Source organism: Camelus bactrianus, chromosome 4 (genome assembly GCF_048773025.1).
Source record: "Camelus bactrianus isolate YW-2024 breed Bactrian camel chromosome 4, ASM4877302v1, whole genome shotgun sequence".
Classification (NCBI taxonomy): domain Eukaryota; kingdom Metazoa; phylum Chordata; class Mammalia; order Artiodactyla; family Camelidae; genus Camelus; species Camelus bactrianus.
Genome location: NC_133542.1, coordinates 59,461,909 through 59,480,460, shown reverse-complemented (window position 1 = coordinate 59,480,460; position 18,552 = coordinate 59,461,909). Strand labels below are relative to the sequence as shown.

General features: G+C 53.7%; 1 protein-coding gene across 11 annotated transcripts in view; it reads right to left on the bottom strand.

Annotated features, from left to right (window-relative positions):
- Positions 1–18,552, bottom strand: part of RGS3 (regulator of G protein signaling 3) — a 135,090-nt gene that overhangs the window by 19,077 nt on the left and 97,461 nt on the right. Inside the window, exon 1 of one of the 11 annotated variants that reach the window (XM_010957219.3) lies at positions 12,708–12,818. The exons of 8 other annotated variants lie outside the window; for them this stretch is intronic. Coding sequence is in view for 1 of the 3 variants with exons in the window: in XM_045518262.2 (XP_045374218.1) it covers positions 11,201–11,224 (24 nt within the window). In the remaining 2 variants the exon portion in view is untranslated. Of the gene's footprint in view, positions 1–11,200; positions 11,466–12,507; positions 12,687–12,707; positions 12,819–18,552 lie in introns of those variants that run through there. 2 more of the 11 variants (XM_010957218.3, XM_045518262.2) reach the window with 2 other exon arrangements.

Sequence of the window (18,552 nt, the reverse complement as noted above, 5' to 3'; positions counted from 1 at the left end):
CTAGGGAAGGATGGCAGGTGTGACACCCAGTGGCCTGCTCACACCAGCTATGTTCCCTGGGTCCTAGACCCCCACCTGCTATTGGGATTGAGGGTGGCGGCCGCTGCTGAAAGTGACTTGCCCAATGTCGCACAGCTACTAAACGAGGAGCCAGGCCGGCTGACCCCAGAGTCAACCTGCAGCTCTCACTCTGAGATGACTCATCACATCCACCGCAGATGCCAGGCTCCGCACAGGCCCTCAAAAACCATTTCCTGCACTGGGCTGAGGTGGGGTGAGGGGTTGTGAACTTGGGCTTGCCTCCATCTCAGGGTGGCCCTTATGCAGGATTTTACAGAAACAGCCCTGGACATAAAGCCAGAAGACCTAGGCTGGAATCCTCACTCCTTCATTTGCGACGTGTGTGGTCTCAGACTATCACTTCCGGGGACCAAGTCTGAGAAAGGACAGGAAAGTTCTCTGTGAAATGGAAAGTTGGTGGAGAAAGGGAAAGGCTACTAGAATCCCCACCCAGTGATTTGACCTCCAGGCTTGACTTTGGAGATGGGGTTGCTCCTTCAAGACTGGCATGCCTCTGAGTCCCTGGCTCAAGCTGGCTTCCAGGAACCCCAGCCCAGCCTCAGTCCAGCTCCTCGGGCCTGGCTTCTTGGCACCCAGGGACTGGAGCCACCCCCTGCCTCTGCCACCAGCTTGGGGCCCTCCAGGCTGTCCTCCCCTTCTCCTGCCTCCCCGCTCCCCCATGATAGGTTTGGCAGAGCCCAGGATTATGGAGGCAGCAGCTGGTGGCGAGAGCGCTGGATACTCATCCCCACTTCACACTCTCTGGCTAGGTGACCTCAAGGGTAGCCAATCTGGGCGTCAGTTTCCTTAGCCTTAACAGAGGATTAATAATAGCTCCTGGCAGTGATGTAGGAGGAGTGACTGGGCTGATTACATCCAGAGCTCGGCACTGTGCTGTACACAAGCACTCCATCAACAGCAGCCACAACCACTGCAGCACGGCCTGGCTTTGACATTTCCCTCCTGTCGAGCCGATGGCGCCCTTTACCCTGTCGTGGGCCACTCAGCCTGTGGCCTGCTGATCGGAATCTGTTCAGGCCACCTCCCTCATCTCAGCCCCACTTGCTCCCTCATGCACCCATCCAGTCTCCAGACAACAATCACCACCTGCACCATCTAGCTGGGACCAACACCCAGTCCACACTGCAAGCCCAGACCTGTCCTTTCTCAGAATGCTCCAGGCTCGGTGGATACAACAGGGGATAAGAAAGACGTGCCCCCCATCCTCGTGGAGCTCACGGATGTAGAGGAAGGACTGACATGAACCAAGCCATCACTCACAGAAACAGTTTGGAAAAAACTGTGATTCACAGTGTGAAGGAAAACTATAAGGTCTTGTGAGAGAATGGACGGACGTGTGGGAAAGGCCACCCTGTGGAAGGACACTGAGACTGAATCTGCTCAGCGGGCAGGGGTGAGCTCACACGGGAGTGCACAGCATAGGCAAAGCCCCAAGCCAGGAAGGCGGGCACACTGGGGGGCAGAGAGGACACCCGTGTGGCTGGAGCCCAGGCACCGAGGTAGAGCCCTCCTTCCCAGCATCCCACCAGTGCCCCCAACTCAATGTGCCCCCAGACTAAAAGGCCATGACCTTCCCCTGAGCTACTCCTCCTCTCAGAGTCTCTGTATCAATGATGTCACCACCAGCGGCCCAAACCAGAGATCTGGGTATCATTCTTTCTTCACTACCACCCCCATGGCCAATCACCAAATCCTCCTGAATGTCTTGTAAAATCTTAAGAATCTTTCCACTGGGGGAGTCTATGTGTGTGCAGGGACAGTAAATATTGGAAACTCTCTGTACTTTCCTCTCAATTTCTAAAACTACTCTGAAAAATAAAGTTGATTAAAAATAATTAAAAAAAAAAAAAAGAATCTTCGCAGTTTCTCCATCTCCACTTACCACCACGTGCCTCCAGACCCAGTCATCTCCCATTCGGATTGATGCTGACCTCCCAGCAGTAGTCCAGACCCCTTGGGTCATTCTCTGGGCCACGCCAGAGGAGTCCTCTCAATGCAGGTCTGACCCTGTCACTCCTCTGCTTAAAACCTTTGATGTGGCGCCCCACTGCCCTCCAGATAAAGCCCGAATTCTGTAGCTCTGTAAGACTCTGGGTTTTGTCTCTCCCCTTAGCCTCACCTCTCACCACTCCCCATCTGAAGTGTTGATGATGAATGAATGAATGAATGAATGGGCAATCCAATGAACGTCACAGACCATCCAGACTCTTATTCAAAGTGTGGCTCATGAACCAGAAGCAGCAGCAGCAGCAGCAATACCTGGGAGCTTGTATGAAGTACAGAATCTCAGGCCTCAATCCACACATACTGTGGATCAGAATCCACATTTTACCAACATCCCAGGTGATTAATTTGCATATTAAAGTTTGCAAAGTACTGATCCAGACTATCAGTTTCCAACAGAGAGATATACTTTAGAATCACCTGCGGAACATTTAAAAAATATCCGTATCTGGGCCCAATTCCAGACCTGCTGGTAAAGAGTCCCCAAGAGTAGGGCCCAGACATTTTGACTTTTATTTGACTTCCCAATAAAATTCTGGGGAGCAGCCTCAGTTAACAGACAAGGTGACTGCAGCCCAGAGAAGGGAGGCAATATGCCCAAGATCACACAACCGAATCAGGACTAGAATCCAGACCAGAACCTAGTGTGGGACCAGTTCTAACACAAGGCGCTCCCTCTGTAACAGAGCCCATGCAGAAGTAGGCAGGAGCTCAGCAGCCCCGGCCCAAGATGGACCCTATAAATCCATATATAGGTTCATGCTCCCTGTAAACAAAGGCCCAACTACAGGAGGAGAAAGAGGAAGGGTGGGGAATTTGACTGCAGACTGAAAATTCTCTATCCCTAAAGGATCCCACAACAACACATAGATCTGTCTAGGAAGACAACACACCGCAGGGGGGAGCATACCCATTGTACTGAAAGCAATACTGAGGCACAAAGGAGAAGTAGCTCACCCCATCCAGAGCCTCTCAGGACAAAGCCAACATGCAGGGAAGAGGAACCCAAGAGTGACAAGAGAGGAGACCCCTCTTAGAAACCTTCCCTACTCTTGGCACCATCACCTGGATAAGCCAGAAGAACATGCCCTCAGGCCTGGCCTTTGGAGCCTGCTGGGATGCCCCACCACCCTCCTGGATGCCCAGCTTCTCACTGGGCAGGGAAGCAGCTCCCAAGGTCTGGGTTTCTGGTACTGAGCCCCCCATTACCACCTCGCCAAGCCCTTCTACTCTCAGGTGTCAGACACCAGTGCATCCATGTGCATGGGGGACTGGGCTCGCAGTCTCTGCCCCAGTCCCACAGCCTACACCTCCAGCCTTCTTCTCATGTGAAAGTCAGGCGAGTTGAGAGCAGAAGTTTCCCAGTCTCTTCCTGTCCCTGTGGTGACTGATGCCTCCGTCAGAAGGTGAGTGTGGCCCCATGGGCCTCTCCTGCCCCACCCCAGGCTCTCTGCTCAGGAACCAGTTCACCTGTGAGCTCCACCACCACTCCCTTCCCACCTGGCACCCTCTTTCTCTCCATGATCCATGTGTGCACATGCGCTGTCTCATTTCCCTATTATCTCGACCTCTTCAAGTTTACTTCCTGCCCATCCCTTGGAGCCCAGTTAAATGCTCCCTGGGACGCCCTGGCTAGAGGGCTCCCTGCACTCCTGCCAATGCCTGGCCTGTCCTGCTCTCTTGGCCCTGGGCAGGCCCTGCTTTGGCCCATCAGGACTGTGTCCCTGGCTTACTCACCGCACCCCCACCCCCACCCCCAGGGTTACTCAGCAAACATCTACAGAGCCCCAGCCATGTGCCAGGGCCTGTGCGGGGCACCAGAGCCAAACAGTGACAAGACAGGTTCCTCTCCCTGAAGGCGCTGGGTCTGTGAGTGAGAGAACTGGGTAAGGAGCTCATGTCAACCTCCCACCCACCCATAACCAGCCCAGGGGCCTATGGAAGCACAGAGGCAGCAGGAAAGACTGGGATGGCTCAGGGAGGAGGTGGGAAAATGGATGGGAGAAGGTTACCAGGCCAAAGCCAGAGACAGCACGGATTATCTGAGGAAGTGCAGCTGGTTTCGTGGAGCAGAAGCATGGCTATGTTAAGGAATTCGGACTTTAGCCTGAAAGTAGTGTTTACTTGGTGCTGTAGAGATAGGGAAGGTGAAGCTAGAGACGGTGGCAACAGAAAACAATGAAAAAGATGGGTGGAGGGGGAAGCGAGAAACCATGAACTGGACCCTGGTGCTGTGTTGCTTTACATACACTCTCTCCCACGTCCGGCAACCCCATGAGGTCAGTTTCATTGGCCCCATTTTGCAAAGAAGGAAACTGGGACTCAGAGAAGTTAAGTAACTTATACAAGATCCAAAACTGAGTAAGTAGAGGAGTCAGCCTGGAAACCATGGTCTGCCTGGCTCAAAAGCCCTGCTCTTTCTACTGCCCATGGTCTCCTTTCCTGCCCCCGTCACTGCCTTTCTTCCTTCCCAATCTGTCTTCAGAAGACCTTACCAAGCTCCCACCTAGGCCAGGCACTGTGCTGGGCAGCGGTGAGCAATACCACATGCAGGGTCCCTGCTCTTACCCCAAGTTAGTGGAGGACTGAGGGCAGGTACCCGACCCGCCTGGTCGGCAGGGGGGTGCTGGTACAGAACTACATACACCTGGTGACCCCCCCCCCAAACCACCCCTTCCAGGGACCCCTTCTTGGGTGGGGAGAGTCAAAGCGTGCGGCTTCTCTGTGACGTTCTACGCTAGGTTGATCACACAAAAGAGCTCTGCCAAGCTAGGACCCCAAGGAAGGGCACAAAGAGCACTGTGGTCATGAGACCAGGATCTGGAATCAGATCGCCTGGGTTGGATCCCACTTCCTAACCACGTGGCTGTGTCAGTGACGCCTCCCTCGCAGGGCTGCTACAGGGCAGAAGGCAGGACCTGGGGCCCACGGCCGTACCCTCCTCTTGACTGCTCGGCTTTCCTCACAGCGGGCACTGGAGAGCAAGCCCCAAATCCCAGGCTTCATGCCAAGCAACAGCTTGTTGAACGGAGAGCACTTTCAGAGCCAGGGGTGGTGGAGGGAAGCCTACTGCTGGTGAAGAACTGGGGTCTGAAGACAGACAAATCCACGTTCAAATCCTGGCCCTGCCACCTCCTAGCCCGGTGCCCATGGACAGGCTGCTAAACCTCTTCAAGGCTCAATTTTCTTATCTGTAAAACTGTGACAGAAGTAGCAAGTCCTTACACCATGGCATTGTGGAGAGACCCCCTAGATGGAGGCGCTCGGCACACAGTAGGTACTCAAGAAACTTTTGCAATTCCTGTTATCATACTTCTTTCTCCCGGGACCATCACCCCCTCCCCAGCATTCCATACCAGGAGACAGCACATGACATTCTGACCACAGCCCTAAGATGGGGACACTATTGTCTGTACATTTCAGGGGAGGAAACTGAGGCCCCCACCAAAGTAGAGGCTCAGGGAGTAGCTGAGCCTGCGCTCAGCTTTGCCTAGGCTGGGCCAGCGTAGCTCGCTGTGTGGCCCTGGGCCAAGTGACTCCCCTCTCTAGGCCACACTCTCCCGGAGGGGGTCTGCCCAGCTCTGAATCTCACCCAGCCTGCGAGGGCCTGTTCTCAGGGCTCAAGGTGTGGCCAGGATCCTTGTGGACGCATCAAGGGCAGGAGAAGCAGCAAGCACCCCTTTTCCAGAGATCCATCCCCAGCTTTGTCCATCTGCTCTAGTTCCTAAAATATTTCTCCTTCAGGCTCTGCAGTGCTGGGGGCACTGGGTTGGGGTTGGGGGTGGGGGTTGGGGGTTGGGGGTGGCTTTTCCACGCAAGGACACCAGAATGTACACCTGGGCTGTCGGACTCAGCCACAAACCTGCAGCCAAAGGTCGCCTTCCAAGGCCCCAGGCACACTGCTTCCTCCACCACTGCCTTCCTGAAGCAGACACGCTCTGTCTCTGTGGAGGGGTGATGTCAAGGCTGGGTCTGGGTTTACAGCCTGCTCCTCATCCTCCTGTCATGGGACAGTCTCTCATCTCCCTCACACAAACCTGACTATATTCTCTTCCTGTTTAAAACCCCTCCATCCCTCTGGGATAGTCCCAGCTCCTTGCCCTGTGTGTTCTGTCCCTGCCAACCAACCTCTCCACCATACCATCTCTCCTCTCTTCCCTCCAGCCGGGCTGAACTAGTTCCCCAAACACACTCTCCTCTCAGGCACCTCTAACCCTGTGCTCACTGTACTTCCTCCCTAGAACACTCCCCCCTCCTCTGTCCACCTGGCGAACTCCTACTCATCTTTCAAAATTCAGCTCACCCACGCAGGTACTGCCCCTTGATTTCTACAAAGGTGATACTGACCTACAGTGAGAAAGGATGATCTTTTTAATAAGCTGGATATCCACCCACAGAAATTGTGTCTTGATCTCTATGTCCACCCTACATAAGAATCTATTTCAAGTGGATTTTAGAGCTAAACATGAAACATAAAACAATAAAAACATCTAGAAGATAACACAGGAGACTATTTCCACAACCTTGTAATAGGTAAAGAAATGGGATTCAATATACATTCTCCACAAAGACAAAGACTGACAAGTTGGACTGCATTGAAATGAAGAACTTCCATTCTTCAGAAGATACCCCGAAAAGAGTGAAAAGGCAAGCCACGGAGTGGGAGGAGAGGTTTGCGATGTGTGTATCTAACAACGAACATATACCCAGAATTTTTTTTAAGCCTCTGCAAATCTATAAAAAGACAGGCAATCTGATGGAAAGCTGGGGAAAAGACTTGAACAGGCACTTCATAAAGGTTACCCAAACAGCCAGTCAACATATGGAAAGGTGCTAAACCTCATCAGTCATCACAGAAATGCAAATTAAAACCACAATCAGACATCACAATAGCTAATACCAATTATGTTGGTGAGGACGGGGAGCAACAGGTGCTTTCCTACACTGCTTGCGGAGAGTGTACTGATGTCACGCTTTAGAGAATTACACAATGGAATCTACTAAAGCTAATCAGATACAACTTTATGACTCAGCAATTGTAAACCTTAGGTATTTACCCAACAGAAAATTATACGATAGTGCATCGAAAGACATACATGAGAATATTCACAGCAGTGCTATTCATTATAACCTCCAACTGGCAACAACCCAAATGTCCATCAACGACAGAATGGATAAATTGTGGCACGCCTATTCACACAATGAAACGCACACAGCAATGGTGGTGAACACAATAAAACTGTGCACAATAACAGTGACAGATCTGGGGGCTCACCACTAAAATGTTGATCCAAAGAAGTCAGCATAAAAGAATACATACTCAACGATTCACTCTATACAAAATTCAAAAACAGGTAACACTATCCATGAAAAAAGTCAGGACAGGACCTTTGAGGTGGTAGTGACCAAGGAGGGTGCTGGCCAGGGGCTGGGGGAGGTTCCCAGGGCACTAAAATGTTCTATTTCTTGACCTGGAGAGTTTGCTCACTTTGTGAAAATTCATTGGCTACATTCTTCTACCCTTGCTGTTAAGTATTTTACATTTCACTTTAAAATTTTATTTAAAAAGCAAACAAAAGCCCTCATCCCAGGGTATCCCCAGTTCTCTGGGCTGAGGCAGGGGCTCCTTGCTCCATGAGCCCCCTCCCTTTGCACACATCCCCGATAGCACATTCCAATGGATTCTCCCGCTCTGCTCCAAAAAGCCGCTAAGCCACCTCCTGTTCAGCCAATGCCCACTCTATGTCAGATTCCACAATGAATGCCTCACCTCACCCACGTCATCTCATTCAGTAACAGCCACCAGTGAGGGAAGGTGCCGGGGCACCCCCACTGCCCCCACGACTCAGTGTGTGTGCACACAGCCCTCTGTGTATACACATCATCTCACTGCCCTGATGAGGTTGGGCCCTTGCCTGAAGAAATGCAGGCACTGAGGGGTCCCATGTCTTACCCAGGGGTACCCAACTACAAAGTGGGAGAGCTTGCCCTCCAGTCCAGAGCCCACTCCCCTACACACATTATACGGCCTCCTCTAAGGTAAGCAGCAGCATGGGGCTAGATACACACAGGTGATTTCTATCGGCTGGGCAGGAATCATGCCTACACCACAGAAGGATAAGCAGACTAGGATGAAGGCGTGCTCCTTCGATGGACAAGTGTCTGCATCATGATTCAGCCTTACTTCCTGCAGGAAGCTTCAGTGAGACTCCGTGGCTGGGTTGGAAGCTTCCCCAAGGTTCCTCTTCCCCAAGTCTCCCCATCAAAGCTATGTTGTCACCGTCCATTACATACAAAGATTGGAACTTTAATGTGTATACCTGTAGTACCTGGCCAGTGTATGGTACACAGAAGCCATCTGACACGAGTGGAGGGAAGGGAGGGAGGTAGGCAGAGAAAGCAATGCCAGAGCTGCTACTTGAATCAACTGGGAACTTCACACGAGGTCTGAGTAGAGAATGTTTCTGTGCTCTGGGTGGACACAGTTGCAACCCTTGACTTGAGGAGGGGGACAGCCACACTACCTTCCATCCCGTGGTCCTCCTTGTGGCTGTCTCCAGCCTTTTTTCAAGGTGTGGCCAGCCACTTAGCTCCCAGAGGCTCTGCCCAGTTCTTTCTCTGCCTCTCCCCATGCCCCACCACCCTCTGCCATCCTGGCCTGAGAGTGTCTGAGCCCTGCTATGAGTCAAGGCTAACCCCACCAAGAGGTAACCGAGGACACCACGTGAGCCCTGGCTACGTCGGGGAGAGCACACCTGTTTCCAAATAACTTAGCACACCCCCTGCCTTTCTAAGTTGGGAGCTGCTGACAGTTTTCCACCAGCAGCATGAGCCCCAGTGCCAGGTGTAAGTGGCTCGGCCCATGGCAGAGGGAGAGGGTTCTGAGAAGCCCTGGGCCATCTGGAGCAGAGGGCACACCTGGCAGCTATCCATACATCTGGAGTGATGACCGAGGCCCATTGCTGGAGGAAGAGGTCTCCTGGGACCTTTTCCCCTCCCCGCTGTGCCTGGAAACTCCAGTCTCTCAAGTGGCTCGTGGCCTCTCCCCTCTCCAGCTGGTTGTCCAGGCAAAGGTGGCGGCTCCCTGGGGCCGAGCCTGGCTGGCCTGCTGTGAGTGGCTCCAGCCTCTCCAGGCTTAGCGGGCTGAGCCATAAGCAGCCTTGTTTATCCCTGGGAGGAATGATGGTTTTCCCTGAGCAATGACATCTTGGAAACGGCCTGCCTCCACAAACAACAACAAACCTCCCAGCCTCAGCCTGGGCTCCAGTTTGCAGGAGAAGTCTTCCGACCAGAAGTGCCTGAGGAGCAGGTTGGGGGCTGCTTTCCTGAGAGGCCAGACCCTGGCCTTGACTAATGACTCTCAGAACCCAGGAAGAGGAGAGGGTCTGCAGAGAATCGAAAATTCTCTGGATGGTGGAGAGGAAAAATTGCTCGGTGGTAGAGCACATGCTTAGTGTGCATGAGGTCCTGGGTTCAATCCCCAGTACTTCCATTTAAAAAGAAAGAAAGAGAAAGAAGGAAAGAAAGAAAGAAAGAAGGAAAGGAAGAAAGGAAGAAAGAAAGGAAGGAAGAAAGGAAGAAAGGAAGAAAGGAAGAAAGGAAGAAAGGAAGAAAGAAAGAAAGAAAGAAAGAAAGAAAGAAAGAAAGAAAGAAAAGAAAGGAAGAAAGAAAGAAAGAAAGGAAGGAAGGAAGGAAGGGAGAGAGGGAGGGAGGGAGACAGAGAGAGAGAGAAAGAAAGAAAGAATTCTCCAGATGGCTGGCTGAAGGGTCCTGGCAATAGCTGGTCCAGTCCCTGGAATTGAGCCAGAGAAAAACGCATATTTGCCTGAGATCATCCAGTGAGCAGGGCCCAGAGTGTGCCTTAGTCTCCAGCCTGTTGGCCAGGCCAGGGCTTTCTCTACCGCACACCCCGGTTTTTCAGAGGAGAGCCAGGCTCTAGCCAGTAAGAGTGGGGGTCCTGGAAATAAATGTGTCACTAAGGGAGTCCAAAAAAAGGGAGCACCAAGATGAATACCAGGTACTCTGAGTCATCCAGCTGGTGGATAGCTGGTGTGATGGAGAGACCTGGGCAGGGGAACCAGAGACCTGGGTTCTTGTCCCTGATGTGCTACTGAGTCGCATGTAACCTCAGGCAAGTCCTTCCTTTCCTGCCTCAGTCCCCTGTCTGTCCAGAAGGCAAACAGACTCAGCGATTCTAGGGCTTTGGGAGACTAAATGGGAAGAGGCTCTAAGGGTCCCCAGGAACCCAGCAGGGCAGGGGCACCCCCTCCTCAGCTGTGCCTCCCCTGGGGGAGCCAGGCAGACCACTGGCTGAGAACTACAACTCCCCTACACACCCCATCCACTTCCCTGGTTGGTATCATCCCAAGGGCGCCCAAGGTGAGCTCCAAGCTGCTGTAGTCTATGCACAAAACCATGAGCATTACATTCAAACCAGCTGGGGCTGCCCCTTCCACCCTCCGTGGCCCAGGCCATGGTGTGGACACCACACTATCCAAGCCAGCATGACCCCTGGGTGGGCTTTCCCTGTGTCCTCAGCCAGGCTGAAGCCAAGGTTCTCCCTGCCTCATTTACCAAATCCCATTCCCCAACCCCTTGGCCCTATGGAAGCAACCCTGACATGCAGAAACTCAGGCCCCTCCAAAGGGACTTCTCACCAGACCTCGAGTTGGTAGTGTCCACTGTCTGCCAGGCAGAGCTAGGAGATGGGCAGAAAAAAGCTGACCTGGACATCAGAGCTTGTCCTCAAGGAAACCCATCTTAGCCCCTTCTGACCATGCCCTGGGCCCCAGGCTAGGCCCTTGGGACCAAGGAATGAATAAGGCCCAGATCCCACATTAATAGGACATGAAGCAACCACCAGGGGTACCACCACCAGTGGACAGACAGATTCTAACTGGAGTATTTGCTCTAGTCGCAGAAGTCTAGGTAGGATTAAGACCTGGAGAGAAGAGAAGAGATGAGCTTTCCTGGCAGCGGGAACAGCACGTGCAAAGGCAAGAAAGCTAGGGGGTGGGATGGGGCGGTTTCACTGATACAAGTACATATAACCAGAAGCCCCATCAACGATCTCTGGCTCAAAGCCCTGGAGACTTCCCAACAGGGGCTCACTCACCTCGGCTGCCTCCATCTTCACCATCCCCCTGCTGCAGCAGATGCCAGGCTGGGCCCGGAGCGAGCTGTGCCGTGGAACTTGGCTCCCTGAGGGACCCGCCCTGGGCTAAGCCTTGCCACGTGCTAGGGCTGGGGAAGAGGGGAGGTGCCCCTTGGCTGGGCGCGGAGGACTCAAGGGGCCCTGGTGGAAACTTTGACTATGGCCGCAGTGCCCTGGCTGGGATCCCGTGGGCACCGGCGGAGTAGGCACTGCAGCTCCTTCCTTCCAGGAGATATACCCACTCTAGCCATCTCAAGAGGGGAGCCAGATCGCGCCCCCCAGCCATAAGGCCTGAGGGTAGCAGAATGTGACAAGTGTTTGGTGAGAGGTCTACTGGCCCTGTACTTAGCTGGGCATCTCAAGCCAGGAGCACCAGATTCAGAGATGAATTTCATAGCTGAGGTTGGGGTAATGACACCCACATATCCTGTCCTCACTGTTCCAGGAGGCAGATATCCTCCACCCTGGTCCTGGCCAGAGACCTGCTGTGTGAACTTAGACACAGCCCCTCCCCTCTCTGGATTCAGGCTTTTCCTCAGCTCTGGGGCTCCAGGGCATAAGGGTTCTGCCTGGACACCTCAGGACAAGAGTAGAGATGTGGGGCTTCCAAGATGATCAAAGAATTAGCCTCTTCCTGCTCACAGTGGCGAGCTCTGTGTGGTGGGTGGGTCCCTAACAACTACCCCCTCCCTTACGGATCTCAGCTGGAGCCAAGGGAGCAGGTGCAGGACCTTTCCCAGGGGACTCAGGAGGCAGAGCTTCTCTGCTTGTACTTCTAATGGACATTTCAGCAGAAGCCTCAGGGATCAAATACAACCCGCAACTCCGAGACCAACCCCTGAGACTACTTCCTTCCCCAACATGGAAGTAGGCAAGAATGGCCATCCTGGTGCCTGGTATGCGGTCAGCATCTCTGGTAAGATTGCCAGCACCGATGGCTGAGCGCTCCCTCCCCATGCAGTGTCCCGACTTCTGGTTACCAAACATTCCTTTCTCTCAGAAAGAAAAGCCGGTTGACCAGCCTAGAAGTGAGGAGCAGCACACAGTGGCAGCATGCCCCTAGCTCTGCAGGGCCCCCACCCCCTGAGACAGACAAACAGACAGACACACACACACAGAGCTATCTCAGAGCAGAACACACATGGTTTGGTTGCAACATGCCTATCAATGGCTGCCCCAGGGAAGAAATAATAGAAACCGGGGCAAGGGGTGACCTGGACAAGAGCCCCCCTCCAACCACACACATACCCTGGCACCCAGGCACCTACCCAGCACACTCCGGCAGGGACACAGGGACTCCTGGCTGCCGCTCCTGCCAGCCCGCCCGCCCGGGTCTCCGCCCGGCTCCTCCCGCAGGCGGGCAGGCGGGCGGGCGGCTGTGGCTGTGGCAGCTTCTGGCGGCCGTGTCAAGCGGCTGCCTTCCCCAGACAGAGCTCCTTTGTGTCAGCAGAGCTATTTATGGACTTACCCAAGTTCCCTAGGGGAGCGATACCTGCTGGGAAAAGCAGAACCAAATGACCAGGTTCCACCTCCCACATCTAGGTAGCGTTTTCAAAACCCTTGCATCACTTGTCCCTCCTCCTCTTCCTCCTCCTCCTGTTTGCCCTCCTCCTCTTCCTCCTCCTCCTCCAGCGCCCTTCCCAAACACACACCCTGTCCAGCCAGCTGCCGCCACCCTGGAGACAGGCTGGATTTCTTTCTTCCATCAGATAGAAAACTCTGTGATTTCCCAAGACACTTTCATCTGAGAAGGAGTCTGGGGTGTCTAGAGGAAGAGTCCTCGGCCACCCTGTCCTTCAGCCTGCAAGGAGCCCAGCCGGCTTCTGGGTTATGGACTCACAAGCGCCAGCCCTGGCTTCCCTGCCGCCAGTCCCCAGGACCCAGGGTGGCCCCTCAAGAGCCGCTCTGGAAGGAGAGGAGTTCATCGCTCACAGCGGCTTTCCTTGGCACTGGGATCCCGAGCCGGCTGCACCCCACACGCATCCTAAAGGGGTCCCTCAGCTGGGGCAGCGCAAACCACTGGCGGAGGCTCTGGCTCCCAGGCTGGACGGAGCCAATCACTGAGGCTTCCCTGTCACACCCCCACCCCAACACTGCTCACATCCCAGTGGGCGGCTGCAATTTAACCCAGGGTCCTGCAGCTTAGATACACTGACTCCAAGAATGCCACCGCCCCCGGGTGGGGGAGTGGCTGCTTCAGTCACCTCCCAGCAGCAACATCCAGCACAGCCCAACACATGTTTTTATTTAGCTCTTTCGCGTGCCTAAACTGGGGAATCAGAGATGGACAGAGAGCCTGGGGCTTCCTCCCCGCAAAACGATGGCTGAGAGGGGCACGTTACAACAGCCCAAAAGTTAGGCTCAAAAGTGAAGGAGGTGTCCCTAACAGAAGGATGGGGCGGGGGGTACGGGGGGGGGGAGGGAGGAAGAGCACTGGACTGGGAGGTGACTGGTCCCCAGCTCAGGTTCTAGCTCAAGTCCTGTTTGGCTGGGTATCCCTGCCCATCTACCTGGGTTTCCTCATCTGTAAAATCGGGCTGACAACCCTTGACCTGCTCACCTGTGGGATTAACAGAGGATTCAGTGATCCAGCGTCAGGCACTACTTTGGGAGCTTGCCCTTCATTAATTCATTTAATCCTCACCAGCACCTTGAGAGGCAGGGACTAGTATTACCCTATTTATAGATGAAAAATCCAAGGTACAGAATGGTAGCAGAAGGTGCCCATAGCTAGTTTTGGCTGTGAAGCCGGGATTGAAGACTAGTAGGTCCAACTGCAGGGTGCCCAGTCCAAACCACCACGCAGCCCCACCAGGACAGGAAGCTGTTTTGCCAGCGCAAAGCTGTTTGACACTGAGGCTATCACTGCTGCAGTTGGTTGTCTGATGTCAACAAACATTGCCTGGGCTGTGCCCAGATGTCTGTCCCATAGCCAGCTCCAGCCTGAACATGCTTACCACTGAAGTGGCAGGTACCTCGGATGTCGGCCCAGAAAGAATGGGGCAGAAGGAGCCCCTATCCTCGCTTCCTGCCTTGGCCCACCTCAGCCACCCTGAGCTTAAGTGCTGTCCCTCTGCCTCTTATTCTCCCTGTATTTGTCTCAGTGTCTCTGAATACCTATCTATGCCTGCCTCCCTGATTCTGTCTCTGACTCTCTATCCCTGTCTCTCTCACACATATGAGCTGACAAAGAAAACATCCTTTATGAGGGTCAACTCAGTATAGCCCTCATCTGAGCCAGTCACTTACACACTCCAATCAATGCTTTGTCTTGTCCCTGGGGGCAGAGCCAAGGCAGTCCTTGCAGGGCTCAAGAACCTTCCAAATTGGAAGCCTGTCATCCTACAGGTTCCCGGGAAGCAGGGCCCACTCTTGTCCTAGGAAACTAAGGCGGTGAGTCTCAGACGGCCAGTTCCAGTGGGGGGCTGACCAATTCCCAGTGGGGCTGACAGTTCCCAGGATGAAATTTCTGGTGCTGGGGATAAGACTTCTTAGGGTGGAGAGCCTGAGTATAGGGTTCCTTGAGATGAGAGGAGTTCTTGAGTTCAGCTGGGTCTTCACCTCTCAATCATCAGAAAGTTCTGGAGCACCAACTACATGCCAGGCTCTGTGCTGGGCCCCGGGGATGCGGTGGAGAATGGGCAGATGGGGGCCCTGCACTCACCAAGCCGACAGCTCAGTGATGGAGACAGACATCAGACGCACAGTCCTACTAGTGAGCCCCTCGTTAGACACTGTGGCACAACGGGCGGAGCAGCCCTGCCAACCCACGGCGCTGGGTCCAGAACAGATCCAGAATGCACTCATCAGTGCTCTGGGCCACAAGGATAATGAGGAAAGGGCACAGCAGTTCAGTGCTCCGAGGCCCACGACCAGGCTAGGATAGCATCTAAGGCTTGAGGAGCCCAGGCAGCCACTGGCCCCTGCCTCTCCATAGCTCCAGGCACAAACCAACAAAAAAGCACGTGGACCCTCCTGGTGTACAGCCTGGGTAGGACTGTGGAGAGTCACTGATGGGCACGCTATCTAAACCGGATCAGCACCTGGGCATTCAGGGCCTGGACCCCATGTACTGATTCACGTATTTTATTTAAAATTTCTTTGACACAGTATGTGACAGTGCTGACTGTCCGAAGCAGTTCCCAATTATCAATTCACGAAATCTTCATAACCCTATCAGATATGTTTACTGTCCCCATTTTACAGATAGGTAAACAGAGGCAGAGATTATGAAACCTGCTCAAGGTCATCAGTTAAGTGCAGAGCTACAGATCAAACCCAGCCCACTTTCCAGTGTTCCCTGCACCACTGCACCAGGAGGCCCACAGTACAGACGAGCCCTCCGGCTACATACTGAGAAGCCACAGCCTAGCCATGCAGGCAAATGTCTCACTGTTCAGTCAAGCTGGCAGCAGCTCCCAGGCTAGGACCAGGGAGGTTTAGCAGGGAGCCAGTGTGTGTGCACCTCCCATTTTAAGGGGGGAAGCACCCCCAGGCAGAGCCCAAGGCTGCAGAGAGACCCTTCTGGAGATGTGGCAGCAGCAGGATGCAGCCCAGACGCCCTTACAGGCTGCTCCCCTGCAGGCACAGCACAGCAAGGCTCCCACTGTCTTCCTTCACTGCCTCCCTGGGTTAAGCCCGATACACCCAGACTTGTGCTCACTGCCCTCTGTCTCTCTATAGATCCAGACACAAATCAACAAAGCATGTGGACCCTCCCAGTGCACAGCCTGGGGCAGGATGGGAGAGTCACTGACAGCCATCAGTCATGAGCCCTGCACAGATGGAAACCCACTGACCTTCCTTCCCTCAGACATGCTCCACCTGGGGGAGGCTGAACCTTGGCAATGCCCTCCTCAAAAAAAGGAGGGTACCTGTCAAAGGCTATTTAATGAGCTTCCCTGTCTTAGCTTCCGATCCAAAGTCCACCAGGATTTTATTCCAGGATGGGGAGGAGAGTGATGCCACAGTGGCAGAAATGAGCACAGCCCAGGGAGAGGTGTGGCCCCAGGAATTTCAGAGCATATGACAGATAAGACCACCCCAGCCCCCACCAGCAGCTGCTCAGGCTTTCATTACCTTGGACAATGAAAGGGCCAGGCCTGTGCTTGGTGATGCGGGGGTAATAAAAGGCTGGGCTGGGACACAGTGGCCCCACCTTCTACAGAGTCCTGCCCCTGCCCCAATCTGTTACAGAAGAGGGTGATGCCCCGGGCCGCCCTGGGAAGCTGTGGAAGTATCTGTATATGCCCATCCAGCCCAACTTCTGAATCTGTTAACCCACTTAGGAAGTTCTGGGCCTTTACTCATTGGGTCTCACAGCCCTGGTTTGGGGGTCTACAGATTCCATGCAGAAAGGCCCTCCCCATGGAACAGTGGGCCAAGAAATGTTTACTGGTTACTTCAATAACCACTGAATCCCAACTACGTGCTAGGGCCTGTGCTCGGAACTATGGACACAGACAGGGAAGCAGCCTGCTCTTCCGATCCAACCTGGAGGGTGGGCTCAGCCGACCCTGGCGCTGACTCTTCAAGCAGGAACAGTCCTGCCGTGTCCTGGCCTCTATGACCCTAACACCAGGGCAGGGCACACACTCTCCCACTGCTTGCTAAGGTTGTGCACCAGGCTCTTCCTGGGGCACATGCCTTTTTCTCGGGGGCCCAATCTGCAAGTGGTGGGGTGGGGCAGGACAGAGCAGGTATCCATCCTCAGGTTCAAATTCACAGGGAGTTCTGGCCTGTAGTCTGAAGAACCCAGGGCAGGTCCCTTCCCCCTTACTGGCCTCAGTCTTCCATCCCCAAATGAGGTCAGAGATGGGTGTCCCATGGCCCCAGTTCCACTCCTTGCCTTCAAGAGTCAGTCTCGGGCCCCACCAGGTTCTCTCACTAAAGAATTAGGTTCTGTCCATGATGTTTAAAAAGAACACAGAATTTGCAGTCCAAAAAAATCTGAATGTGAGTCATCTTGGGCAAGTCACTTTCAGGTCTCTGAGTCTCAGTTTCCTCATCTGTAAAATGGGGCTATCACCACCTGCCTCCATGGGCCCTGCGGAGACTAAAGGAGGTAGGGCACGTGGAGCGCCTGGCACATGCTAATTCTCAATAAATAAGAGCCACCGTTGCTGCTGGGTTGTCATTATCGCTGCTATCTGCAAAAGGACAGAATCGACCTTGAGTGGGCTGGTGTGAAGAGTAACGTTAAATCTGAAAATATCTGCTGAGGGTCTAATGGATGAGGGCTTAACGTGGTGCTAGTTGTGCTAAGAGCTGATAATCATTAACATTCATTGAGCAACAGGCTACTGTCATCATCCCCATCTTACAGGTGGGAAAACTAAGGTACAGAAAGGTTCCATGGCAAAACAGGCAGCATGGCTCCAAGGCGTATGGCTCTCAATCTGTAAGCCCTGCCCTGACGCGCGTTCCCTGACCATGTTCCTGCCCATGCCATCTGCCTCTTCCTCGGCAACTAGCAGCAAGGACAATTCCCAGTCTGCTCACAGGAACTGAATCTCCCCACCACAGCAAGGGGAAGCCCACATACAGCAAAAGCCAGGAGACACATGTGCCCCAGAAGAGCTGGTCTTGAGAACTGTCACTGGCCAGCCTCTGCCTCCAGCCTGGGGCACACATCACAGTCACCTCAGCAGCATCAGCCTGACCTCGGGCAGCTGCAGTGGCACAGGATGGCCAAGAGCCATGACCATCTCCTTTCCTGGCTCCAGGCCAACCAGCCACATGCTGGCCTGAGATTTCAGGCTTCTGGGAGCAATCCTTGACCCACTGCACTTGTGTCAGCTCTAGGGTCAGGCTGTCCTGACAACTGGAGTTCCTGGGAAGTGATCGGCACAGATGTGGAGACCGGTCCTGTGACCTCAGCCCTTAGACGCAGTTCATCCACAGGCTCCCCAAGTTCACCCCCTGCTTGGACTGTTGGGCCTAAGTCCAGGTCACCAAAACCGACGATGAGCTGGCGAAATGCTGGTTTTGCTACTGCTTTCTCCAAGACCTGGGGTGAGACCAGTCTCTTCCCTGAACCTCAGTTTCCCTGTCTCTAAAATGGGTGCGGGGATAGAAGAGATCAGTGTTACTCAGCATGTGGTCTGCAGAATGTACTTACTGGTCCACGAACTGCCTGTTACTTACTGCTTTACAAGCAGTAAAATCGAGAGGATTTAAAAACTTTTGTAGCAACTTGCCATTGCCATGACAGCCAAGTGCAAGACAGTGGATTGATCTGATTGAATAGAGTACAAGGCTGGTTTGGGTGCTGTCAAGCCAGCACGAGGTATTATACACAGTATGCGTTTTAA